This window comes from Pelecanus crispus, chromosome 22, assembly GCF_030463565.1.
Source record: "Pelecanus crispus isolate bPelCri1 chromosome 22, bPelCri1.pri, whole genome shotgun sequence".
Classification (NCBI taxonomy): Eukaryota; Metazoa; Chordata; class Aves; order Pelecaniformes; family Pelecanidae; genus Pelecanus; species Pelecanus crispus.
In genome coordinates this window covers 3,636,925-3,662,193 of record NC_134664.1, presented here as the reverse complement: position 1 = coordinate 3,662,193, position 25,269 = coordinate 3,636,925, and the positions used below count along the sequence as shown (strand labels likewise).

Genomic DNA, 25,269 nt, shown 5'->3' with positions numbered 1-25,269 from the left:
CTCCGCCGGGGTTTGGGGGTGCCGTGGGGCTGGAGAGCGCCTGGCTCGCTTCCCACCCCCCCCATTCCCACCGCCTCTGGCGTCCCCAATTCTCTGGGGAGCCGGCAGTAGTCCCACCGTTTTACCAAAAAAAAAAAAAAAAAAAGTGAAAAAGGAGGGGGTGGGAAGGTAGAAATTAGGGAAGGGTCCGGAGGTTGGGGGGGCCGAGGGGGGGTCCCCTGGCCCCTCACTGGAGGCGGTCGGTGCGGAAGGAATCCTCCACGGCCGGGTCGGTGAGCAGGGCGTACGGGTCGCTCAGCATGTTCAGTCCGTCCAGGGTGAGGGGCTCGATTTTCAAATCCTCCTCCAGACCCAACGTTGCCGCGTCCACCTCGAAGCCGGGGACGCCGGCCAGCGCCGTTGCGATCTCCTTGGAGATGCCAGGGGGAGAATCCCCTGCGGGGAGGGGGACGCACGACAAGAGGGAGGGGAATGGGGGAGAAGTTTGGGGTTCAGTCCCCCCCGCTCGCGGCCGCCCGCTGCCCCGGGGGGGCTGCCGGTGCCCGCCGCCCGCCCACCTGTGAGGATGATGTTGGGGATGGGGCCGTGGCGGCTGCAGTTGCTCAGGTTTTGCCGGTTGAGGACGTGGGGGTCGTAGGCGGCCTCGGCCGGGGGGTAGCTCAGCGTCCCCAGCTCCTCGGGGAAGCCGCCGCTGTTGCCGGTGGGGCTTTCCCCCATCCCGAACTGCTCGAACTGCGGGGAGAGGTGGGTTATGGGGACGAATGTCCCCGCTGTGTCCCCCCAATGTCCCCAGAGCCCTCACACTCCTTGCTGTGTCCCCCCCAATGTCCCCCGAGCACTCATGCTCCCCATGGTGTCCCCCCAATGTCCCCCAACATCTCCCAATGTCCCCGGAGCACTCACACTCCCCGCTGTGTCCCCCCAGTGTCCCCGGAGCACTCACACTCCCTCCTGTGTCCCCCCAAAGTCCCCAGAGCACTCATGCTCCCTGTGGTGTCCCCCCAATGTCCCCCAACGTACCCCCAATGTCCCTGGAGCACTCACGCTCCCTCCTGTGTCCCCCCAATGTCCCCCAATGTCCCCAAAGCACTCACGCTCCCTCCTGTGTCCCCCCAATGTCTCCCCAAAGTCCCCAGAGCACTCATGCTCCCTCCTGTGTCCCCCCAATGTCCCCTCAATGTCCCCAGAGCACTCAGGCTCCCTGCTGTCCCTCCCCAATGTCCCCCAACATCCCCCAAGGTCCCTGGAGCACTCATGCTCCCCACTGTGTACCCCCACATCCCCCAATGTCCCTGAAGCACTCACACTCCCCACAGCATCCCCCCAATGTCCCCTCATGTCCCCAGAGCACTCACCCTCCCTGCAGCATCCCCCCCAATGTCCCCCAACATCCCCCCACATCCCCCAATGTCCCCAGAACACTCACGCTCCCTCCTGTGTCCCCCCCAATGTCCCCCCAATGTCCCCCCATATCCCCGGAGCACTCACACTCCCTGCAGCATCTCCCCAATGTCCCCAGAGCACTCAGACTCCCTCCTGTGTCCCCCCCAATGTCCCCCCATGTCCCCGGAGCACTCACACTCCCCACGGCATCCCCCCAATGCCCCCCCAGGTCCCCCCGCGCCCCCCGGCACTCACGCTGCCCAGGCTGAAGTCGCCGAGGGGCTGGGGCAGCTGCGGGGGCTGCGGCGGCAGGGAGGCGTTAGGCTGGTACTGGGGGGCATACGGGCGCTGCACGGCCGCGCCGGGCGGCACCGGCGGCACCGGGGGCCGCGCCGGTGGGGCGGGGGGCATTGCCGGCGGCGGGGGGTTCGGCACGGGCTGGTGCAGGGCTTTTTGGCTCGGCTGGGACGGCAGGAGCAGGCCGGGCTGGCTGTAGGAGTACGGCGGGAGCCGCTGCTCGGCCGGCAGCTTGCTGGTGTCCAGGGGCACCCCCTGCGGAGAGAGCGGAGAGGGGGGGTCAGCCCGCATCCCCTGGCGCCCGCCAGGATCCGGCCCCTCTGCTCGGTGCCCCGGTGCCCCCGTCTCCGCCAGCCCCCCCCCGGTGCATCCCCCGGCACCGGCAGCGGGTTGGGGAAGACCACGGCCATCCGGGAGAGCCCGAATTTCAACCCCGCCAGCAGCACCCCCGGCGCCAAAACCCCTGCACCCAGCACCCGCCGCGGGCCGGGCCCCCCCGCTCCGGAGCGGGAAGGCAGGGTGGGGGGAGCCCCGGGCTGGGACGCGCCCGCGTCCCGTCCCCCAAAAGCGGGGAGGGGGGGGTCTGCGGGCTGGGACGGGAGGTCAAGGGGTTTCCCTGCGCTGCGGCGGAGATGAGGATGGAAAACGAGACAAAGAGAGAAGTCGGAGGAGGAGACGGAGGCGAGCGCGCGGCGCGGGGCCGGCGCGGGCGATGGACCATGCATACCTGGGTGATGGAGGACAATGTGGGTGACATTGTTGGTGAGAACTGTTTGGGGTGCTGCCTTCTGGAGTCGCCACCCATTGGGAGGGTGAGGGGGCTGAGCGGGACCCGTCGGCGGGGCGAGGTGGTTATGGACGCCTGCACCATGGGGGAGTAGGAAGAGCCGCTCAAGCCGGAGGGCAGGCTGGGGTTGCTGGGGGAGGACTGCATGGGCTGGCTGCGGGGGGACGTGGGGAGGGAGGGATTGCTGAGCGAGGAGGAGAGGGAGGAAGGCAGGGACTGGTTGGAGAGCGAGGAAGGGATGGAGGAACTGCTCTGGGAGGACTGGAGCGAGGGGTTGCTGAGGGAGGACTGGAGCGAGGGGCTTCGCAGGGAGGCCTGGAGATTGGGATTGCTAAGCGAGGACTGCAGGGACGGGTTACTCAGGGAGCTCTGCATAGGTGAGGTAAGTCCTGTGGGGACAAAAAAGAAGAGACACCACTGTTACCCACGGAATCGCCCCGCTCCCCAGGCTCTCCTCCCCGGGCCGGGCCGGGCTGGGGCTCCCCGTCTGCCCCGGGTGGGATGGAAGGTGACGGAGGCGACCAAAACGATGGAGACAGAGACAGAAACACACAGGCATTGCGGGAATGGGGCCGGCGGCGGCGGCGCGGGATGCTCCGGCTCGACAAGCGGAAGGCGCCGGGGCAGGAGCGGGGTGGGCGGCAGGCTCCCCGCCGAGGCCGCTCATCCCAACACCCCCACGGGACCCCCCGACGCCGTCGGACCCCACAGCTCTCCCCACCCCCTCTCCCTGGCTGCAACATCTCCGGTATTGCCCGGAGAGGACGATTTTTGCCACGGTCGGCACCGGGATGCCGGCCGGGGCGGTGGGGGGGCTCCCCGTCTCCCCCCGGCCCCGCTGAGCACTCGCCGCGGGCGGCTGCCCACCGCAGCGGACCCTCTCTCGGCTCCGCCGCGGCCCATGCAGCCGCCCCGGGGACGTCTGCCGCGGCGTTTCCCTGCCCGCCGGCGTCGGCGGGACGGGGCCAGCCCTCACCTGGCGAGTCGTAGCCCGTCCCCAGCCCCATGCCGCCGCTGATGCCCAGGTGCGTCATGGTGTTGGCCAGGTTGCTGGTGCTGTTGCCCCCGCTCAGGCTGGGGTAAGCAGTCTCGTCCGGGTCGAGCGGGGTGGGCAGCGGGGAGGGGAAGTGCAGGTTGGTGAGGTCGGGGAGGGAGCCGCCCGTGTTGAGGGCCGAGGGGATGAGGGGGACGTTGGCAGGCTGATCCGGGGATGGAAATATGCTGGGGGGGGGGAAAGAGGGATGCGCTCAGCGCAGGAACGCCGCTGCCTCCTCCAGCGTCCCCCTCCCCGGCCCCACGGCCCCTTTTCCGCAGCCGCCCGTGGGCCCGGGTTGCCCCCAGCCCGGGACTTACTGGATCCCGGGGACTTCGCAGGAGCGCGGACGGGCCGAGGAGGAGGAGAGCTGCAAAATCAAAGAGGAGGAGTGAAGCGAGGCCAGGATGCCGAACCCGCGCTCCCCGCCGACCCCGCTCCGGCCGCAGTTTGAGGGCAGGAAGGAGGCAGAGCCGCCCCGGTGTCGCAACGCCGCGCGGGCAGGAAGCAGGCAGCCGGGGCGGGGGGACGCGGGGGTGACTTCCCCACCGTCCTCCCTCCACGCCCACCTTCTTGGTGTCCCAGGGCTTCAGCGAATGCTTGTCATCGAAGGTCTCTTCAATGGGAGGCACTTGGAAAAGAAACACTGGCCCGGGGGGCACCGACGGTCACCAGCGGGGTATCGCAGACCCACCTGCCGCAGAGGCGTCCCCGGGCACTGCGGCCCCCTGCGTCCCACCCGCCGCCCCGACTCTTTGCAAGGGCCGGGGTGTGAGGGGACGCAGGGGTCCGCGCCGGGCTCGGTGGCAAGCTGCCGGGCGCAGGCAGGCACTCACCTTTACTGTCGGCGTCCCCGTCCAGAAAACCTGCAAGAGAGCGTGCGGCCATTAGCGGCAGCGCCCGGCGGGGACATCGGCCGGCACCGCGCAGCGAAGACGGGAAGGGGGGGGCTGCTGCGGGACCCCGCTGTGGAAGGATGGGGCTCCCTGCGGTCCCCCCCATGGAGCCCTCGAGGGGCGGAAGGGTCCTGGAAGGGTCCCGAGGCGGGCGGGTGGAGGTGGAGAGCAGCGGGGTCCCGCTGGGAAAAGCGGGATGCGGAGGGAGGGGATGCTCACCGCTCCGGCGGCCGGGCGGCGGGGCACCCTGCGAGGGGCCCAGGTACGCGTCCTGGGGGTTGGGGTTCATCACGCTCGTGTGAAGCGCTGAGTCGGAATTTGTTCTGATATTGGGAAAGGAAAGGCGATCGTCAGACGGGCACGAGCGCGGCGCCCCCACCACCACCCCATTTTACAGCCTGCTGCTGTGACAGCCCCCCACAGTCAGCCCCGGGAGGGTGGGCGAGAGCAGGGCCAGGGCAGCGGGTGACAAAGGGGAAAGGCAGGGGGAGGAAGGGAAGGGGAGCACGGGGGGGTTTTGCTGGAGGAACAACCATCTCCTTCAGAGCCCTCCGTGTCCGACGCAGATGCCAAGGGGCTCCGCGGGGACCCCCCCGTCCCTTTCTGCCAGCCCTGCCCTCCCCTCCCCAGGCGATGCTCCGGTCGGGTCCCTCGCCCTCAGCTTCCACACACACCTGGGGCTCGCTCCGGCCCCATCTCCTCCGAGGGACGGCACTGACACCACAGCCAAGACCCCGCAGCCCTCGCCACCCCCCTGGCACGGGGGAAAACGGGCTCCCCTGGGGGCCCTGGAGGGGCTGGGGGCAGAGGACTCAGGGCTACAACACCCCCTGCGTTCCCCGTTAGCTGGTCTGAAGTGGCCGAGCGCGGGGAAGGGCTGGGAAAAGGCTCCTCGCAGCTAATGACGCATCCTGGGACCACACAAGGGGGATATTGTTCGGCCGTGGTGCAGCCGGGAGGCAGGAAAAGCTCCCCCGGCCGCCCATGGGACGCAGCCCCCTCCCGCACGGGGCCCAGCCGGGGAGCCGTGGGTGCTTGCCCATGGCATGGCCGGGGTCCCGCTGCTGGCGCCGAGCTCCGAGGAGCTACCGGCACCGCTGCCCGCATGGCCCAAGGGAGACCTGCACCGGCAACGTGCCAGCCCCGAGCCCCGGCTCGCCCTGCCGAGACCCCAGCCCGGGAAAGGGGACGACCCCCAAGCCAGCCCAGCCGCTGTGGGGCAAAGCTGCGGCTCTGCAGGGCCGGCAGCTCCTCCCCGCGCCCAAGCCCGGCCGCGGGCTCAAACCCCACGGGGAACCCGCTGCTCCGTCACCTCGCCCAGCTCCCGGTCCTTGTGCCGTGCCGGGGTGAAACCAAGCAGCCGCAGCAGCGGGCAAAGCCAGCGCCTTGCCCCCGGAGCCGGTGCGGAGCCAGGGTGGCCCTGGGGGCCACCCCGCCCCGCACCCAGGAGCCCCGTGCCCCCAAAAGCAGCTCCTCAGGGGGCTCAGCGTGGCGGCAGGACCACGCAGGCATGAGGGCTGCGGCAAGTGCAGGGTGCATGGGGCCACCTCCTCCCCGGGGTCCCCTCCACCCCAGGGGTCCCCCTGTTCGGCAGCCGGGGCAGCCTGGAGACCCCTTCCCTTTCCTGGGGGGGCCAGAGTTGCTACAACCAGGGCTGTGCCCACCCTGAGGGGTCCTGGGGAAGGGCCGGAGCCCAGCTTTGAGGCAGGGAGAGAGAGAAAACAGAATCAAAAATCATTCACCTGTTGAGAGCCGACGGCAGCCTGAACAAATGTCCTTTCTCCATGGGAAAGTTCCCCCAGGGCATGGTCCTTTGCGAGGAGAAACAGAAGGGTTACTTGGGGGGCTAGGCGGGGGGCACGGGGGGAAGGAGGAGGCAGGTGGCTCGCTGCCTGCAGCCTGCCGCGCGCGGGCAAGCTGGGGTATCCCCACCGAGCCCCCGGGGACGCCCCTTGGCACCGGCTCGGGGCTGATCCGAAACATCCTCACCCCTCTCCCCTGCCTCAGCCCTCTGCCTGCAGCCCGGACACGGCGGTGATGGGCGGCTCGGCCGCAGGGACCCAAAACCACGGCCGCTGGCCCGGCCCGTGCAGAGCGCAGCCAAGATTGTTTCAATCTTGAGGCTCCCGTGAACCCGTTTGGAAGAAGCATGAAAGTCGTCCCCCTCCGCCCCGAGCCTGGGACGAGGAATTTGCAGCGGAATCTGCGGCGAGATGCTCCCGGGGCTGGCTCCCCCGAGCTCCCGCTGCGCTTGCCGCGGGAAGGTTTTGTCACAACCTCTTTTGTTTGGGAACAAAAGCCAAGGCTTTGCCCCGGGGAGGTCAGGGAGGACGGCAGAGAGGGCATGCGACGGCTGGGCTTGGACACGGCGGGACGGGGGAAGATGTGCCGGGGGACGAGGCCGCGGCCCTCGTACTCTGGACTGACCGGCACCGAGGCTGCCGGCGGGGGACAAAGTGCAAGACACAACGCGAACCTGCAGCGGAGCGCCGGCATCGCGTGGCACAACCCAGGGCTGCCAGCCGGCACCTGCTGCCGCCGGCGTCCCCACCGGGCCAGGGAGAAGGGGCACACGCGGCCCCTCAGGCTCCTGGCACGCCAAGACGGCAGCTGAGCTGCACCGGGTGCCGAGGCATGGACGCAGCAGGAGCATCGGCAGCGAGTCTCCCTGGGAGAAAGGTCCTCGCGCCGGGAACGGGGAGCTGTGCCGGGCACGGCACTTCGGAGGAAGAGCAGCCTTGAAAATAAAGCCCAGGAGCCCTGAGCGACCTCGAAAAGGGCTGAGCCGCGCCGAGCTGAGCCGGAAGGGCTCCTGCGCGGAGCCGCAGCTCACCGGGCCCTCCGTGGGATGGAGCCGATGCTCGGGGCACGCTGGGGCTTGGCCAGCCCCATCCCTGGAGCACGCAGGGGCTCAGCCCCCCGGCGATTCGCCTCGGGCAGGATCCCTCTTCCCACCGCCACGTCGGGCCAATGCCGCCCTGCGTGCCGGAGCTGGCTCTTTTGGGCACGATGAAATCATTCCTCCTTAAAAATCCCCGCTCTGCGGGACAGCGCAGGCAGCACCCAAAAATCAAGAAGGGTGGGAGACCTCCCAGCCCCGCTCCTGGCGTCTCAGCGTTTCTCTCTGCCCGCCCCAGGTCTGGTTTCTCCCTTGCAGACCGGTAAGGGAAGGCGCATAAATCCCGCCGCGCTGGGCTCCTGCCCGCCTGCCCGTTTCCAAATCTCCGGGTGCTCTTTAACACGGAGCGAGCTCCAGCGACCCCACAGAGACAGGGAGGCAGCAGGCTGGAAACCGGCACCCGGAAAACAAGCGCCGGGAGGTGAGAAAACACGGCGTCTTTACCTCCTCCAGCTGGGCTCGGGCGGAGGCGACAGGTAGGTGGGTCCGTAGGGAGAGCTGTCGATGTGAGAGGCACGTTAAGGGCCAAACGGAGAGTGAGGGGCCTGCGCAGCTGGCGTGCGGGCACCTAACGAACCCCGCCGACGAGCCAGGGCGGGACGCCTCGGTAACGCTCGCTAATCCCAAAGAGACGAGCGCGTGGGGCAGTGAGATCGGGGCGGGAGCCCCCAGCAGTGGGAGGTAAAGGCTGCCTGCCCCCGCCAAGGAGGGAACGGGATAAAGGATATCTGCCGGACGTATCGGCGAAGCGGGGACATCATCCGGCGCGGGTCCCGCTGCACCCGCTCAACCAGGCCGTGGTGCCGGGTGCTGCGCGTGGAGTCCAGCGGCGACTGCAAAGGGCCCTGCGGGGAGGAGATGCCGGGGTGAGCCCCCCGCCCGCGTGCGAGGGAAGGGGGTCTCGGCATCGGACCCCCCTCAACTGCCCCAGCGCTGCCGGCGGGACGGAGCCGGAGCCCAGGCAAGGCGATTAGGGGAGACCATCCCCTCGTCCCCGTCTCTCCCCAGCAGCAGCCCGCGCCATGGCTCTTCACCCCCCTCCCTGAATCCTGCCGCAGCTCCCGATCCCCCTCCCCAAGGCACGGAGGGCAGCAGCCCCCCGCCCAGGACCCCCAGCCCGGGGCAGGCACCGGCCGGCGCAGCGGGCGCTGCTCACCTGGAAGTCGGAGACGCCGCTGCCGATCTGGTTGACGTTGGGCAGGGAGCCGCTGTAGTAGGGTCCCCGGCTGTGCGCCAGCCTCTTCTGCGCCTGCAGCTGGGCCCGGGGAGGGGAGGCAGGTCAGGGGGGGCCAGCAGGCACCCCGGGGTGCTGGGGCTCCTCCAAACCGCCCTGTTACCCCCGAGACACCCTCGTCCCCACCCCGGCAGGGCATCCTCACGCTCTCCCTCCCGCAGCCGAGCCCCAAGCTTGCCCCGCACACAGTATCAAGCCCCCGGGGCGGCCCCCGGGAGGGGGTGGTCCCTGCGCGAGGCACGTCCGACCCCATGGGCCTCAGGAACCACGCGGGAGCGGGCCAGGAGGGCTCGAGGTGCCCGGTACCGCTCGGCTTCGAAGCCACCGAGGGCGGAGGAGGCCCCGCAAGGGACTTTCCTCCCTCCGTGGGTGCTCCGGTGCAGGAAGGATGCTGAGGCACCGCTGGGTTTAGTGGCCGGGAGCGGGGAAAAGCCACGTCTCTCCCGCAGGCTGCAGCACCCACGTCCCTGGCGCAGAGGCTGAGCCCAGCCTTGCTCTCCCGCAAAGAGCCGAAGCCCCCGTGCCCACCCGAGAAGGCTCTGGGCTCCCCAGCCCACCAGTGGTCGGTGGGTCAGCCCGTCCCCTTCGATCTGGAGGTGCTGGGTTTTCCAGCAAGGACCCCATCCGCACCAAATAGTCCTGGGGCTGCTGGCAAAGCCAGTGCCGCAGCCCAAAAACCGGGGGAGATGCCAGCCTGGGACTGGGGCTCTGGCAAGGCGAGCGGGGCGAGCCGCCTGCTCAGCACGGCATGGCAGCCCGCCGGCTCCCGGCACTGCTCAAGGCCGAGGGCAGGAGCCACAGCAAACCGCAGACGGGAGATAACCGCGTCCGGACACCCGGCCCCCACGCTCGCCGGCGGAGAAAAACCCCACAGCAGAGGAGAGCCAGGGTCCCGGGGCAGCGCCGGCACCGAGCCGGCCCCAAAAGCCCCCTCCTGCCCCGGCCCCACAGCCGACCCGGGCAGGGGCTCGACCCGCCATGAGCGGCGCAGACTTCCTCATCCCGACAGCAGCAGGAAGGCGCTCGGCCGCCCGCATCCCGGGAAAGGGCATGGCCCCCACGGCCCCTCCGGCACAAGGCGATGTCCTACCCCCCACCTCCGGCATCCCGCCGGGGAAGGGGGGTTTCCCCAATCCCGATCCACAGAACCTAGGCCAAGCGCACACGAATCCACCTTCCCTTTGGAGCCCGGGGGGGTCCCTGAGTGGCCCCACGCACCGGCCAGTGCCCGTCGGTCCTGGGCAAACCCCAGGGAAAGAGGAGACAAAGCGCAAAAAGCAGCTCGGAAATGGGTTGCAGTTGGGAAACCTGCGACAGCAAATTCCCAAGCTTAAGACCAGCGAAATCCAGATCCAGGGGGAAAAGAAAAAAAAAAAAAAAAAAGAAAAACAACCAAAAAAACAGGAGATTTAGTCAACAGCTGGCTGCGCTGGCACTGCAGGATTAGTGCGAGGAACTGCGCTGGGGCTTAAGGTCTTGGGATCCTGCTCTGTTCCCCAAGCCAGGGTCCCTGCGGGAGCCGGCAGAGCCAGACGAGGCCGAAATCAGGCAGCAGCTCGCAAGCAGCAGAGAAAAAAAAAAACCAGGAAACGCGAAGCAAAGCTTGAGGGGCTGCTAAATCCCCAGGGCGGGAGCAGGGCACCCCGGAGGCGGGCAGCAGCCCCCCAGCCACGCTGACGGGAGGCGGAAGCCTCTCCCGCTGCGAGGAGCCACGAAATGGAGGTGCCCGTGCGGGGCACGAGCCGCCAGCACGACGGCCGCTGCCAACTCCTTGCCTGCAGCCCCGCGGGCAACGACGGAGGGGACCCGCGGGGCCAGAACCCGCCTTGGGAGCAGGTTCTGTCCCAGGCCGTGCTGCTCCGCGCTTCTCCCGGGCTGCCGGTCCCACACGTGCGGGGAAGGAACCCGGGAGGAAGCGTCCCGGGGCAGGGATTAGCGGGGAGGACAGTCCTGCTGCCTCTCCCACCGGCTCTGCTGCACATTAACCAGCTGTTTACTGCGCAAACATGGCGCAGGAGGCTCCAGCCTACTCCCAAACTCACTGGTGATGCGCAGGTCGCGGCTCCCGTCCCGGCGAGAGAGGGGACAAAACCTCCGGAGAGCTGTCCCCGCTCTGGAGCCCTGCTCGCCTGCTGGGGACAGGGCTGCTCTCAGCTCAGCAGGGAGAGCTGCGCGTCGGGGTTGGCAGGACCCTGTCCCTGTCACCATCCCGGCAACCATCTGGGCTCCGTGGGTGTCAGGTCCCCGCTGCCTCGCCAGACCCGGGGTGCCAGCGGGGCTCCCCAACCCAAACACCCCCTTTTTTAAAGGTCTGATGGATCTCCCTCCCCTCTTCTCCCGGTCCTGCCGGCTCCAAGCGCAGGGTGACAAGCAAGCCACCCCGGCAGCGCTCCCCGTCACCTGGAAGAGCCTCTCCGTGTCTCCAGCTCCCTCGACTCCGCACTCCTCTCCCCTCGCTCATCCGTGCCGTATGTCTGCTGGGAAGGACGGCGCTGGCCGCCGGACCCCGCGGCTGCTGGCACAGCGACCTGCAGCACTGCAGAGCCCCATCGCCAGGGTTGGCACGACCCGCCTCGCCGGGAGCTGAAATCTGGCCAAACCCTGATCTTGGCAAATGGCCGCGCAATCCCTGCCGACTCCTCGGGGCTGGCGCAGAGCGAAACGCAAACCGGAGCCGACCGTCTCCGCTCGACGGCTTCCCCTGCCCGGGAAACCACGCTCCTGGAGATGCGCCGTGGCGTTCCCGGCCTCCCCGCTCCGCCACCGGCCGCTGGCACCCCGGAGCAGCCACCGAGCTCCCTCTGAGAAGCCCTCGGCCCGCGGGGGACAACGACTCCCCTTCCCCAGAAGCTGCCGAGCGGGACAGTTTTGCCGGCTCAGATCCGGCGCGCTCATCTGTGTTCCCGAGGCTGCGTTTTCTCAGGCTCCGGCCGAGCTAAATTTAAGCGTCTCCAGGGATGAAGCATCCGCCGCTTCCCGCGGGAGCCGGCCGCATCGGCGGGAAGGACCAACCCAACCCTCCCGAGGGTCTCTGGTGCTTCAGGGACAAGACCCCCCCGAGCCCCGGGGCCGGCGGAGGATCACCGGGCAGAGACGGCACGACGGGAGCCCGTCCCGGAGCCGTGGGTATGGGGGATTCGCTCCTCGCCCCCACGGCAAAAGCTGGCGAGAGCCCCGGCAAACCCTCAGGTGCCAGAGGCGACGAGTCGCTTTTTCCACCCGGTCGCCGGGACGTGCGCTCGGAAGCGGAGGAGGCGCGCGGCGCGACCCACGCACGGCAGCCACGGGCCGGAGCGAGCCATGTGCGAACCCTCGCCCAGAAACCCGCAGCCGAAAAACAAATAAATCAAAATAAAGCCGTGGGAAGGCGAAGCGGGGCGTGGGTGGGCAGCCGGAGAACGAGTGTTTCTCTGGGGAAGGGGGGGGGGACCCTTCCCGCCCCCTCCGTAGCCCCCAGCACCCCAAAAGCTGAGCCACCCCCCACCTCGGGGCGATGCCCCGGCCAGCCCCATCGCCCCTGCACCCCCAAAACGCCCCCCGGCCCTTCTGGGCACCCGCCCCAGCCCCCCCTCCCCCCACTCCCTCCTGGTCCCCCACCCACGCTGCACCCCCCACGGAGCCCCCGGCCCCACGGGACCCCCCCCTCCGCCTGCACCCCGCGTCCCCCCAGCCCTCGGGCAGCCCCCGGCCCCCCCTTAACCCCTCCCGGGCCCCCACGCAGCCCCCGGCCCCTCGCAGCCCCCGGCCCCCCCGCGACCCCCGGGACCCCCCCCGGCCCCTCACGCAGCCCCCGGCCCCTCGCAGCCCCCGGCCCCGCTCGCAGCCCCCGGGCCCGTGGCGCATCCGGGGCGGGCGGGGGGGGGGGGGAGGCCGCGGCGGCGCAGCTCACCCGGGTGGAGCAGATCTCCATCATCACCTCCTCGAAGGCCGCCGTCTCCTCCGCCTGCCGCTGCTTCTGCAGCGCGATCTTCTCGCTGAACTTCCGCGGGTTGGACCCACCGGCACCGGCCGAGGAGCCCGCACCGGGCCCGGGCCCGGCCCCCGCGCCCGCCGCCGCCATCTTCCCTGCTCGGGCCGCTCCGGCCGCCGCCGCCGCCGCCGCCGCCGCGCGGGGCACGCTGGGACGGGGAGTCCGCGGGCCGAGAGCCTCCGCTGGGCCGCGGGGGGGCGCCGGACTACAACTCCCAGCAGCCCCCGCGGCGCGCCCGCAGGAGACGACGGGAAATGGAGTCCGCCCGGGGCCCCCACGGGGGGGCGCCCCCGCCGCGCGCGGGGTGGGGCGGGGGTGGGCGGGGCCGACTACAGCGCCCGGCGTGCAGCGCGCGGCGGCCGCAGGGGGCGGGGCCGGGGGCGGGGCCAGAGGCGGGGCCGGAGTTCCGGGGCGGGGGGGGGGGTGCAGGGGTCAGAGCCTGGGGGGGCAGCGGGAACAGCGGGGTCACCCTCCCCCCCATGGCGGGGAACAGGGCAGCCCCCAACCCCCCCCCCAAAACTGGAGGAGCCTGGAGCCCCCTGCCCATATGGGGCCGGTGGGGGGGTGCTGTGGGCCCCCCCCAGGCACCGTGACCCCCCCCCGGCACCGTGACCCCCCCCCGCACCGTGACACCCCCCCCCAGGGACCGTGACCCCCCCCAGGCACCGTGACCCCATCCCAGGCACCGTGACCCCCCCCGGCACCGTGACACCCCCCCCAGGCACCGTGACCCCCCCCAGGCACCGTGACCCCCCTCCAGGCACCGTGACCCCACCCCAGGCACCGTGACCCCCCCCGGCACCGTGACCCCCTCCAGGCACCATGACCTCCCAGGCACCGTGACAACCCCCCAGCACTGTCACCCCCCCCCCCCAGATGCTGTGACCCCCCCCAGGCACTGTCACAACACCCCCCCAGGCACCGTGACCCCCCATTTGCAGCCCCCCAGGCAGAGGCAGCTTGTCAGGCCCAGGCCTTTATTGGTTCCATGCACCTCTGCTCCCCGGCGGGGGCCGGGGGGGCACCCCGGGGTGCCCGCCTGCGCTGTAAGGGCACTTGTGGGTGAGTGGGTGGGGGTGACACACGCTCCCCCCCCCCCGCCCTGAGGGTCCCGCGGGGGGCACAGCACCGTTCCCCCTGTGCAGATGGGGAAACTGAGGCACGGGGACTGCCCGGGAGGGCTGGAGGGGGGGGTCCCCGTGGGCTGAGCCCCCCCCCCGGGGCGCACGGGGGGGCTGGGGCAGCCCCTGGGGCGCTTTGGCACTTGCACAGAGGAGGGGGTGCGGGGGGGGGGCCCCCCCACTTTCCCAGGGGCCGGGACCCCCCCACTTTCCCAGGGGCCCTGCTTTGGGGGGGATCCCCCGCCGCGGGGAGGGGGGCATCTCAGATCTTGATGAAGAGGATGGCGGTGACAAGGGCGAAGCCAGCGAGGAGCAGGATGACTTTGGGGACGCGATGCTGGGGGACCCCCAGCTCCTGGGGCAGGATCTCCAGGAAGGTGATGTAGAGGAAGGTCCCGGCCGCCAACCCCTCCAAAACCCCCCGGCAAAGCTGCTGCCGCGGCCCCGCGCCCGCCGCCACCGCCGTCCCCAAACCCACGCCCAAGGGCGACATGGCGGCGAAGAGCGCCAAGCAGGCGCCCACCGCCGGCGGGCGCAGCCGCCCCCGCAGCAGCTTCAGCGCCAGGCTGAAGGCCACCACGCATTTGTGCAGCAGCAGGGCCAGGCAGACGCGCAGCACGGCCCCCTCGGCCTCCTGCAGCCCCAGCGCCAGCCCCTCCAGCACGGCGTGCAGCGCCAGCGCCAGCACCAGCAACCCGGCTCGCACGGCGCCGCGGGCACCGGGAAGGGCGGGGGGCGGCTGCGGCGAAGGCGTTGGGATGGAAGCGGTGGGAAGCAGAGCCCGCGTCTCCTCCGGCACGGTCGAGGGCTCCTGCTGCGCCAGCGCGACCTGCTCCAGCACCAGCACCAGGAAGAAGCCCATGGCCAGGATGAACTCGGGCAGGGGGAACTGCAGCTGCGAGCAGGGGACAGGGGGCTCAGGGCCTGCCCGCACCAGCCCTGCCTGCACCCAGCACCGCCTGCACCCAGCCCTGCCCATGCCCAGCCCTGCCTGCACCAGCCCTGCCCGCACTTGGCCCTGCCCGCACCTGGCCCTGCCTGCGCCCTCCCCTGCCTGCGCCCTCCCCTGCCTGCGCCCTCCCCTGCCTGCGCCCTCCCCTGCCCGCACCCAGCACCGCCTGCACCAGCCCTGCCTGCACCCAGCCCTGCCCGCACCTGGCCCTGCCTGCGCCCTCCCCTGCCTGCGCCCAGCCCTGCCTGCACCCTCCCCTGCCTGCACCCTCCCCTGCCCGCACCTGGCCCTGCCTGCGCCCTCCCCTGCCTGCACCCTCCCCTGCCCGCACCAGCCCTGCCCGCACCCAGCACCGCCTGCACCAGCCCTGCCTGCACCCAGCCCTGCCCGCACCCGGCCCTGCCTGCGCCCAGCCCTGCCTGTGCCCTCCCCTGCCTGCACCAGCCCTGCCTGCACCCAGCCCTGCCCGCACCCGGCCCTGCCTGCGCCCAGCCCTGCCTGTGCCCTCCCCTGCCTGCACCAGCCCTGCCTGCACCCAGCCCTGCCCGCGCCTGGCCCTGCCTGCGCCCTCCCCTGCCTGCGCCCTCCCCTGCCTGCGCCCAGCCTGGCCCTGCCTGCACCCAGCCCTGCCTGCGCCCTCCCCTGCCTGCGCCCAGCCCTGCCTGCGCCCTCCCCTGCCTGCGCCCTCCCCTGCCTGCGCCCAGCCTGGCCCTGCCTGCGCCCAGCCCTGCCTGTGCCCTCCCCTGCCTGCACCCAGCCCTGCCTGCACCCAGCCTGGCCCTGCCTGCACCCTCCCCTGCCTGCACCCTCCCCTGCCTGCGCCCTCCCCTGCCCGCACCTGGCCCTGCCTGCGCCCAGCCCTGCCTGCACCCAGCCCTGCCTGTGCCCTCCCCTGCCTGCGCCCTCCCCTGCCTGCGCCCTCCCCTGCCTGCGCCCTCCCCTGCCTGCGCCCGGCCCTGCCTGCACCCGGCCCTGCCTGCGCCCTCCCCTGCCTGCACCAGCCCTGCCTGCACCAGCCCTGCCCGCGCCTGGCCCTGCCTGCGCCCTCCCCTGCCTGCACCCAGCCTGGCCCTGCCTGCACCCTCCCCTGCCTGCACCCTCCCCTGCCTGCGCTGCCTGCACTGGGGAAGGAAGCTGGAGGCGGTGGCTGCCGGGAAGCCATGGGCAGAGGGAGGATCTTTCCATGACTCATGGAGGGACACGAGGGCCTCCGGCTGGCCCGGCCCCGCCGTCCCCTCCCGGCTGCTCCGCCGCCACCAGCCCGGCCCTGCCAGCTCCCTCCCCGCTGTCCCTGTCCCCGCTGTCCCCGTCCCCGCTGTCCCGTCCTCGCCGTCCCCCCACACACTGTCCCATCCCCACCATCCCATCCCCACATCCCCATCCCCACCATCCCATCCCCATCACCCTCCTCCCTCTTGTCCCATCACCACCACCTTGTCCCAGCTGTCCCCTTCCCCACCATCCTATCCCCGCTGTCCCCATCCCTGCTGTCCCCATCCCCGCTGTCCCCCTCCCCGCCATCCCATCCTCTCGTCCCCCTCCCTTCCATCCCGCCCCCGCTGTCCCCCTCCCCGCCATCCCATCCTCTCGTCCCCCTCCCTTCCATCCCGCCCCCGCTGTCCCCCCACACACTGCCCCATCCCCACCATCCCATCCCCGCTGTCCCCCTCCCCACTGTCCTGTCCCCATCGTCCCCTCCCCACTCTCCCCCTCCCCGCAGCCCCGTTCCCCCCATCCCTTCCCTGCTGTCCCCGTCCCCTTCCCCCCCACCCGCTCCCCGCCGCCCCCTCCCCGCTGTCCCAACCGGAGCTGCTGACCCCCATCCCAATCCCGGGGAGGAGGAGAGCGGGCAACCCCCGGGGCGGAGCCGGGGTCCCGCCGGGCAGGGTCCCCGCGGGGGGTCAGGACGCCGGGGGTGCCAGGCGCTCACCGTGACGCAGAGCCTGTCCAGCGCCGCGCTGATGCTGGCCAGGTAGTCGGGCAGCAGGTCCAGCAGGCAGGTGGCCAGGAAGACGCCGCCGGCGAAGCAGCTCACCAGGCTGAGCACCGGGCTGCGGGCGTCTGCGGGGGGGGAGGGGGGGGACACCCCGCTGAGACCCCCACCGCAGCCCCGCACCCCACCAGCGTCAGCCCTGCCCCGGTGACAGCCCTGTCCCCAGCCCATCCCAGGCCCCTGAGACCCCCCCGCTCCCCCCCAGGGCCCCTGGGACCCCCCCGAAGCCTCTGAACCCAAGGAGCCCCCGGACCCCTGACGCCCCCAGACTCCCTCAGCGCCCCAGGATCCCCCCGTGCCCCCAAACACCTCAAACACCCAGGACCCCCCGAAACCCTGAGCCCCCACCCCCCCCACAATCCTCAGGGTGCTCCAGACACCCTGAGCCCCTCAGGATCCCGCAGACACCCTGGAACCCCCCCGAGCCCCCGACACCCCCAGACTCCCCGAGCCCTGAAACCCCTCAGACACCCAGGACCCCCCAGATCCCTGAGCCCCCCCCAGAACCCCCAGGATGTTCCAGACACCCTGAGCCCCTCAGGATCCTGCAGACACCCCGGGACCTCCCTGGGATCCCCCGGACCCCCCCAGACTCCCCAAGCCCCCGGGATCCCCCAAACTCCCGGAGCCCCCAGTGCTCCCTCCCCAGACTCCCCGGGACACCTCGGCCACCCCCAGACCCCCCGGGATCCCCCAAACCCCCAGTGCTCCCCGGGACACCTCGGCCACCCCCAGCTCCCTCCAGACTCCCCACGACCCCCAAACCCCCGGGACCCCCCAAACCCCCCCAGACCCCTCCCCGACTCCCCGGAACACCTCGGCTACCCCCAGACCCCCCGGGATCCCCCAAACCCCCCGGTGCTCCCCGGGACACCTCGGCCACCCCCAGCTCCCTCCAGACTCCCCACGACCCCCAAGCCCCCGGGACCCCCCAAAGCCCCGGGGGACCCCCCGGGAGCGGGCCGGGCCGTACCGGCGGAGCTCGGGGGCTGCCGAAAGCAGCAGAGGGGGGCGAGGCCGCAGGCGAGGGGCAGCAGCAGCAGCAGCACCAGCGAGCCCAGCTTCGCCTCCAGCCCCGGCGGGGACCGCGGCACCGTCCCGGGGCTCCAGGCCAGCTCCTCCGGTCCGCTCCCGCTTCCCCACGCCATCCTTTTTCCCGGGACACCGGAGCTCAGCGTCAAATTTGGGAAAAACTCCCGAGCCGCCTCCTCCTCCTCCACGGAGCTTCACATCCCCGGGGGAAAAAACTACGGTGGGACGGGAACGGGACGGTCAGAGCCTTCGGTGCCGCCTCCCCGGTGACTCACGGATCCCTTTTACCGAATCTCCTCGGCCCCGGGCACTGCGGAGGGGTTTTGGGAGGGGGTCCCCGGGGTGGGGGTCCGGTAACGGTGTGGGGGGTGGTGGAGCGGGGAGCGGGGCTGGAACCGGGAATCCGGATCAGTGACCGGGATCGAGGACCGGGATCGGGGACCGGGACCGGGACTTTGTCCCGGTCCCGGTCCCCGTCCCGGTCCCGGTCCCCCCCAATGTCCCCCCCCCCCGGAACTCACCGCTCGCTGTAACCGCGCGTCCCCAATGTTCCAAGGGGCGGAGCCTTACCCCCCTCCGTAGCCAATAGCAACGCGGGAAAGCCCGACCGTACCCTTTGAGTGACGGGCGGCGCAGCCAATTAAAAAAAAAAAAAAAAAACAAACCCAAAACCCAACATAAAAACCGAGGAGAAACGGCGGCGAGCACCGGGAACGGCTTCGCCGGGATCCCCCGTTCCAACATCACCCCCCGCCGGGGGGGTCCGGTTAGCGGGAGGGGTGCGGAGCCACCGGTAGCTGCAGAGAATCCCCCCCCCCTTCCCGGGGGTCCCGGTTCCCCCGCGGACCCGCTCCTGGGGTCCCTCCGGGACACGGTACCGGGGCAAGCGGTAAGCCCGGCTTCCCCCCGCTAACCCGGCCGGGCCCCCCCGCCCCGGTGTAGGCGGGGAACGGGGGAGCCCGGCCCTTGTACCGGTGCAAGGCTCCGGGGGTGGGACTTGGCTGGGTTGGCCCAGGATACCGGAGATCCTGGTGCGCAGCCCCGGGAACGGGCGGAGGCGGCTGACACAAAACCGGGGAGCCAAGGTGGGGACCGGGGGAAAACCCCGAGGAACGGGGTTCCCGCTTGGGGAGCCCATCCCCGCTGCGTCGGGGCACGGGGCTGGCAGAGGCTCCCACGGCGGGATCCCCTCCGGGAGTACCGGGAAGGGTCCCCAGGCACCTCGGGGGGTGCAGCCAGCGGCCCCCGCTCACCCTTCGGCGCAGGTGATGGAGCCGGAGACGCCGGAGCTCCTGGACGCTCTTCTGGAGCCGCGGGACGGGCTCTTCCCCGGCACCGTCTTCCCCGATCCCCACTTCTCCGGCTCGGTCCCGTCTTCTCCCGCCGGCCTGCGGCCGGCCTTCGAGGGCTGGAGGCTCCCTGAGGACGGCGTGAGTGGGCGGCGGGGCACAGCCGAGCCCCCCGAGGGACGCCAGAGCCTGCGGGAGCCCTCGGGGTCCCCGACCCCGCTGCCAGCATCTCTCCGGCCGCAGGGGAGCAAAGCCGAGGAGCTGCTGACGGTGAATCCCGACGTTGCCTGCGGCCTGGGTGGCCACCTCGCCTCGCCGGGTGGCCACGACTCCCGGGCCGCCAGCCCGGAGCCCCCCCCGGCTGCCCTCTACGAGGTGGTCTGCGACCTGGGCCCCCCCCTGCACGGCAGCATTGTCTCCATCCAGCTGGGTCAGTGGGGCTCAGCCCGCAGCGGGGGTCGGCCCCAGGGGGCCGCATCCTGCCGGCACGGCGCCGGGCAGCTCCCCAGGTCGGGGGAGGCAGGAGCAGGCAGGGCATGGCTGCCTCTCTCCCTTGCAGACGACTGGCTGTGCCCCACGCTGCTCCACGGCTCCTGCGTCATCGACGAGCTGCCCGCCGTGCCCCTGCCCGCTGTACCCCTGCCCGCTCCGCTACCCCGCCATCCTGCCCGCACCCAGCCCCACGGTGAGTCCCTGCCGCTCCGCGTCCCCACGCCGGGGGCCAGACACCCCCAGCCCGTCCCCACGCACGTCCCCGTCTCTCGGCAGCTGCGCCTGACGGAAGAGGAGAAGCGGCTGCTGGCGCAGGAGGGGGTGATGCTGCCCAGCACCCTGCCCCTCACCCAGGTACGCGCTTTGGGGGCACTGGGGGGGTGGCTGGGGGGCGGCAGGGGGGCAGGGCTCACCCCTCCACCCCTCCAGGCCGAGGAGCGGATCCTGAAGAAGGTGAGGAGAAAGATCCGGAACAAGCAGTCGGCCCAGGACAGCCGGCGGCGGAAGAAGGAATACCTGGATGGGCTGGAGAGCAGGTGGGCGCCAGCAGCATCGCGAGATGGCATGTCCCCACCGCGTCCCCGGCACGTCCCCACCGCGTCCTTGGCACCCCAGCATGTCCCCCAACCCATCCCTGTCTCTGCCCGGGCAGGGCGGCTGCATGCTCAGCCCAGAACCAGGAGCTGCGGAAAAAAGTCCAGGAGCTGGAGAAGCTGAACGGGTGAGCGCAGCACAGGGCACCGCGGCAGGCGCGGTGCCGGGATGGGGCGCGGGGACAGGAGGGAGCGGGCGCTCGCCGACCCCTCGTCCCGCAGGTCGCTGCTGCGGCAGCTGCAGGCGCTGCTCAAGCGGACGTCGAACAAGGCTGCCCAGACCAGCACCTGCATCCTGGTACGGCACGTGCACCGCAGCGCGCCGGGCACGCTGGCATGTCCCGGCACCGCTCAGGGGCACACGGTTCCTGTCCCTCCCTGGCAGATCCTGCTCCTCTCCCTGGGACTCATCCTCTTCCCCAGCTACAGCCCCTTCCGCTGGGGCGTGGGCGGCAGCCGGGATGGCGACCGGCCCACTGGAGGTAACCGGGAGGCTGCGGGAGCGCCGGCGGGAGTCCCCCCGCCGCCCAGCGCTGCCCACTCCAGCGTCCCATCTTCCCACAGTGATTTCCAGAAACATCCTTACCCGGGGGGAGCCGCTGGGACCAGCCGGAGAAGCCCCGTTCCCTGTGCTGGGGTGGCTGTGGGTGGAGGAGCCGGGACCCGCGGCTGCGGATGGAGCCGGGGACGGGCACAGGCAGCCTCCCCCCGGAACGGAGCTGGGCACCAACTCCTCGGGCCCCCCGGGGGATGCAGGAGCAGCAAAACGTGGACATGGGGACGAGATGTGAAAGGCAGCAGGGAGCAGCCCCAGCTTTGGGGCTCTGGGAGCCGCCCCGGGGTGCGGGGAGCAGCGGGGGGACAGCCAGCCCAGCCTGGGGGTGCTCCCCCCCAGCATCTCTGTGCGCCGGTGAATAAAGCCGCACCCGGTTTGCACCCCAACGTCTGTTGGAGGCTTGGCGCTGCGCCCACGGTGGGACTGGGAGGGTCAGGGACGGCACAGCCCCACGTTGCTCCCACGGGGACAAACTCCAGCGTCGGCTCCGGTGACAAGGATTAGGATTTATTATGCACCACAGTCCCCGGGGAACCCTGCTCCGGTGGCATCCAAGGCAGTGGAGGGCAGCTCCTGGCAGGATTCCACGTTCACGGAGCAGGGCAGGGCCCGCCCCAGGCACCCGTTCCACCTCCCACCCGGTTGGGAGCAGCGGGTGAGCAGAGTTCTCCGCCCCGGAGCAGCTGGGCTCTGCTAAATGGACTCGATCTGCTTGCGCACCTTCTCCAGCGCCTTCCTGTCCAGCACGCGCTGGCGACAGACCACCAGCACCGCGAAGACGGTGGCCACGCACATCATGGTGCCCACGAACCTCCAGAAAACGTGCGCCTCCATCACTGCGGAGCGGCAGCTGCGCCCACGGGGAGAGTTAGGAAGCTCCGAGGGAGCTGCCGCAGCCCCAAATCCCACCCCGTCACCCGCTGGGAATTCCCGGGGGCTCATGGCTGCCCCGCGCCCACAGCCCGCACCCACCTCTTGAGCTCGACCCTGTTGGAGCTGAGGCAGTTGATCTTCTCGATGAAGCCCGTGGGGCCGCACACCGCCACCGTCTTCTGCAAGCGAGAGGGACCCATCAGAGGCCGTGCCAGGGTGGGAGCGGCCCCGCCAGCCCCGGGCACAGCGTGGCCCCGGCGGGTGAGGGGGTGTGTACGCTCACCGCCTGGAAGCTGGAGCAGCGGGTGCATTCCTGCGCTACCACGAAGTCCTCCACCCGCCAGCACGGCACGTCCGCCACCGGGCTCGCTGCAGGGAGAGCGCGGCCGCTGAGGGTGGGCCCGGCCAGGAACTCACCGGGCCCGGCCCGAGCCCCTCCAGCTTCCCCCGCTGCCTCCCCGAGCCCCAGCGCCGCACTCACCCGAGCGCCGCTCGTCGCTCACCGCCATCGCCGCTGCCGGCCTGTGGGGAGAGCAGAAACGCCGTGAGGGCCGCGCTCCGGGCCGGGCCGCGCTTCCCCCCCGGCCGCGCTTCGCCCGCAGCCGCCCGCTCACCGCAGCCCGCAGAGCAGGGCGCCCAGGACGACGTAGAGGGCGCAGGAACGCGGCCCGGCGGGGCCCCGGGACCCCATCAGCGCGGCGGAACTACCGGACCGGGCCCTGCGCCCCCGCCAGCGCCGCCATCTTGAGGCGCGGGGGCCGCTGGGAGGAGCGGGGGACGACGGGAAGGGGGGCGGGGCCTGGGCGGGAGACGGGGCGGTGGAGAGAGGGCGGGGTTTCGCGGGGGGCGGGGCTTGAACAGCGGCGCTTTGCATTAAGGGGCGTGGTTTTACGCTAAGGAGGGGCGGGTTTGAGCGAAGGGGCGTGGTTTTGAGTGAGGGGGCGTGGTGTAGAGCGAAGGGGCGTGGTTTTGAATGAAGGGGGTGTGGTTTTGCACGAAAGGGGTGTGGTTTGGGGAAGGGGGCGTGGTTTCCAGCGAAAGGGGCGTGGTTTCGCACCGCCCCGGCGCGGCAGCCCCCGGGCACTCGCCCCCCCTCCCCGTCCCATCCCGTCCCCGGTTCCCCCCCCCGGGCCCGTCCCCCGGGCCCGTCCCCCGTTGTCCCCCCGCCCGCCGCGTCCCCAACAGAGACACCGGAGACGGGGCAAGGCACAAGCTGGGCTTTATGGCACGAGGTGTGGATTTGGGGGGGGGGGGGTGTCAGCCCTTCCCTCCCCCCCCCCCCCCGCCGCGCTCTGGCCGGGACCCCCGGCCCCCCGGCCCGGAGAGGAGCCGGCGCTGCGCGGGGCAGGGGCATGGCGGCCCTACGCCAGGGAGCATTTACCCCCGGCCTTCCTCGGGGGGCCGGGCTCCAGCAGGGGCCTGCTGCTGCTGGGGGCCTGCAAGAGGGAGGGCAGGGGTCAGGGGGGGCCGGAGCGGAGCCGGGGTGGGGTGGGGGGTGGGGGTTCCTCGCCCAGGCCCCCCCGGCCCCACTCACCGCTTTCCGGGAGGATTTCTGCAGGATGTCCCGCGCCAGCGCGCTGAAGGCCTGGGGAGAGGGGGCAGTCAGTGGCGGCAGCACCCAGGGACCCCCCACCCGGGGGATGGGGAGCCCCCACCCCGTGCTGCTCTGGTCGGGGGGTGCACAGCTCCCCCCCCGCCCAATCTGGGACCCCCTCTCACCTCCTCCACGTTCACGCTGGACTTGGCGCTGGTCTCGAAGAAGCGGACGCCGTGCTCCTTCGCCAGCTGCGGAGCAAGGGGAATCCCCTCTTTGACCCGGGTGCTGGGGGGGGCCTCCTCAGCCCCACAGTGGCCCCCCCCCAGCCCCACGGTGTCCCCCCCCCCCAGCCCCACAGTGTTCCCCCCTACCTTCTCGGCCTCATCCCGCTGCACTTTGCGCTTGCCCTCCATGTCGCACTTGTTGCCGATGAGCAGACGCTCGACGCCGGCAGAGGCGTTCTGCGGGCAGGAGAGGACGGGCAGGACCTTCCCCCCAACCCTCCCCAGCCCCCCCGGCGTGTCCCCAGCCCCTGTGCACACCCACCTCCTTGATGCTTTTCATCCAGTTTTGGATATTCTCGAAGGATTTCTCGTCAGTGATGTCGTACACCAGGATGATGCCCTGCCAGGACAGCGCAGTCAGTGGGGCAGGGCCCCTCCGCCCCGGTTTGGGGAGGGGGGGGTGTCTCTTGTCCCCAGGCGGGCACACTTCCCCCCCCCCCAGAGCTGTCCCAGCCCTTCTGAGGGTGCCGGCACCCCGCTCCATACCACGGCTCCGCGGTAATAGGCCGTTGTGATGGTTTTGAAGCGCTCTTGTCCCGCTGTGTCCCTGTAGGAGAGGCAGAGGAGGGGGGTGAGGACAGCTCGGTGGGAAATGGGGTGTCCCCAGTTCCACACGCCCCCTGCCACTCACCAGACCTGCAGCTTGATCTTCTTCCCATCGATGTCCACCGTCCGGATTTTGAAGTCGATCCCTGGGGTGGGAGAAGAGAGACGGGGGCCGGTGATGCTGGTGCTGCAGCGGCACTGGGAAGAGATACTGGGCCAGGGTGGGGAGCTGCCATAACCAGCTCCACTCCCAGTCCCAGTCTCCGTTTTCCCAGTAACCATCTGGCATCTCAGGAAAGGAGGGGAGCAAAGTCCAGGCCTGGCAATGGCTGCTGTGGCTGGGAGCGGGTCACCGGCGTCCCCGAGCCCACCGGACGCGGCATTCCTGCAGGATGGCATCACCCCGCGCGGCTGCCTGCGACGCTGCCCACGGCAGCGGCAGTGGGGAGAAGAGACGGACGGAGCCACTGGACCCCCCAACAAGTCAACCAGCCCCAGTGGCTGGCAGATACCCCCGCCCCCAAAAAACTCCCACGTCCCTGCACCCCCTCCCTGCTCGGCCCCGTTTCAGCACGCACAGGACGCCCCATTCCAGGAGCCGAAGCGGACAAGGAGGAGGAGGAGGAGGAAGGGCTGGAGCAGCTGGGGGCTGCTGGAGCTGGAGCCCCAGGCTGGGGGGTGATGGTGGGGCACAGCCTGGACCCCGGCCCAGCCGGCAGCTGGCGTCTCCGCGCCGGAGTTTATGGCATGGGCTGTGCTGGGATGGCTGCTCCAGGCTCAGGAAATGGCTTTACCAGCGCCGTGGAAATTCGGAGGAGGACGGGGCGACGGTTGACGGGGGTCCTGGCTCGGTGGCGGCCGTGGGGCAGGACCAGCGTTGAGCCGTGGCCGGCACCGCCGCGCCGCCCTGGCTTCCTTCGTGATGCAGCCCCTGGAAATGGCTGAGCCCCCCCCGATTCACCGGTGTCCCCGGCAGCATCCCCGTCCTGCCGGTGCCGGGGTGCGGGCAGCAGGCAGCCAGGGCAAGGAGAAGGGCGGCAAGGGGTGAGAGCGGACCCCGCCGCCCTGGCATTCGTCCGGCCGCCCCGGGGTGCGTGGTGGGGACCCGGGGGAGGAGAGGGAAGGGGAGGCAGCGCTCCCGGGGCCGGGGGTCCCGGGGGGGGGATCCCGGGGGGGGTTCCCTGTGGGAGGGGGGGTTCCCCGGGGGTGCTGCTCACGCACCGATGGTGGAGATGTAAGTGCTGGTGAAGTTGTCCTCGGCGAAGCGGATGATGAGGCAGGTCTTGCCCACGCCGCTGTCCCCGATCAGCAGCAGCTTGAAGAGGTGGTCGTAGGCCTTGGCCATGGCCCCCGCCCGCCGCCGGGCCGCTCTCCCCCGCCGCCGCCACCGGGACCCGGCCCCGGCCCGCCTCCCCCCCCCCCGCCACCAGGGCGGGGACTACCCTCGTGCCCGCCCCACCGCCATGACGTCACCGCCCCGTGACGTCACCGCAGGGAGCAAA

At 71.3% G+C, this 25,269-nt stretch overlaps 5 protein-coding genes across 5 annotated transcripts; 1 reads left to right on the top strand and 4 right to left on the bottom strand.

Annotated features, from left to right (window-relative positions):
* Positions 1–226: 226 nt before the first annotated feature.
* Positions 227–12,589, bottom strand: CRTC2 (CREB regulated transcription coactivator 2). The gene is made up of 14 exons (XM_075724462.1): positions 12,419–12,589; positions 8,452–8,550; positions 8,024–8,140; positions 7,740–7,801; positions 6,139–6,207; positions 4,616–4,719; positions 4,337–4,366; positions 4,070–4,146; positions 3,821–3,870; positions 3,444–3,688; positions 2,408–2,856; positions 1,639–1,935; positions 558–732; positions 227–435 (listed from the first exon to the last, which is right to left on the bottom strand). Exons 1-14 carry the CDS (start codon positions 12,587–12,589, stop codon positions 227–229), a joined length of 2,154 nt encoding a protein of 717 aa, XP_075580577.1.
* A 1,293-nt stretch (positions 12,590–13,882) lies between these two features.
* Positions 13,883–17,713, bottom strand: SLC39A1 (solute carrier family 39 member 1). Its single transcript, XM_075724509.1, has 3 exons — positions 17,539–17,713; positions 16,503–16,633; positions 13,883–14,515 (listed from the first exon to the last, which is right to left on the bottom strand). Exons 1-3 carry the CDS (start codon positions 17,711–17,713, stop codon positions 13,883–13,885), a joined length of 939 nt encoding a protein of 312 aa, XP_075580624.1.
* Positions 17,714–18,865: 1,152 nt separating this feature from the next.
* Positions 18,866–20,762, top strand: CREB3L4 (cAMP responsive element binding protein 3 like 4). The gene is made up of 8 exons (XM_075724538.1): positions 18,866–19,027; positions 19,130–19,519; positions 19,622–19,732; positions 19,808–19,914; positions 20,031–20,099; positions 20,194–20,269; positions 20,357–20,453; positions 20,536–20,762. The coding sequence occupies exons 1-8, from the start codon at positions 18,866–18,868 to the stop codon at positions 20,760–20,762; spliced, it is 1,239 nt and encodes a 412-aa protein (XP_075580653.1).
* A 256-nt stretch (positions 20,763–21,018) lies between these two features.
* Positions 21,019–21,909, bottom strand: JTB (jumping translocation breakpoint). Its single transcript, XM_075724616.1, has 4 exons — positions 21,882–21,909; positions 21,684–21,769; positions 21,500–21,579; positions 21,019–21,377 (listed from the first exon to the last, which is right to left on the bottom strand). The coding sequence occupies exons 1-4, from the start codon at positions 21,907–21,909 to the stop codon at positions 21,221–21,223; spliced, it is 351 nt and encodes a 116-aa protein (XP_075580731.1). The 3' UTR covers positions 21,019–21,220.
* An 852-nt stretch (positions 21,910–22,761) lies between these two features.
* On the bottom strand, positions 22,762–25,112 carry RAB13 (RAB13, member RAS oncogene family). Its single transcript, XM_075724615.1, has 8 exons — positions 24,989–25,112; positions 23,853–23,913; positions 23,708–23,768; positions 23,484–23,561; positions 23,309–23,398; positions 23,120–23,185; positions 22,935–22,985; positions 22,762–22,836 (listed from the first exon to the last, which is right to left on the bottom strand). The coding sequence occupies exons 1-8, from the start codon at positions 25,110–25,112 to the stop codon at positions 22,762–22,764; spliced, it is 606 nt and encodes a 201-aa protein (XP_075580730.1).
* Between the last annotated feature and the right edge of the window lie 157 nt (positions 25,113–25,269).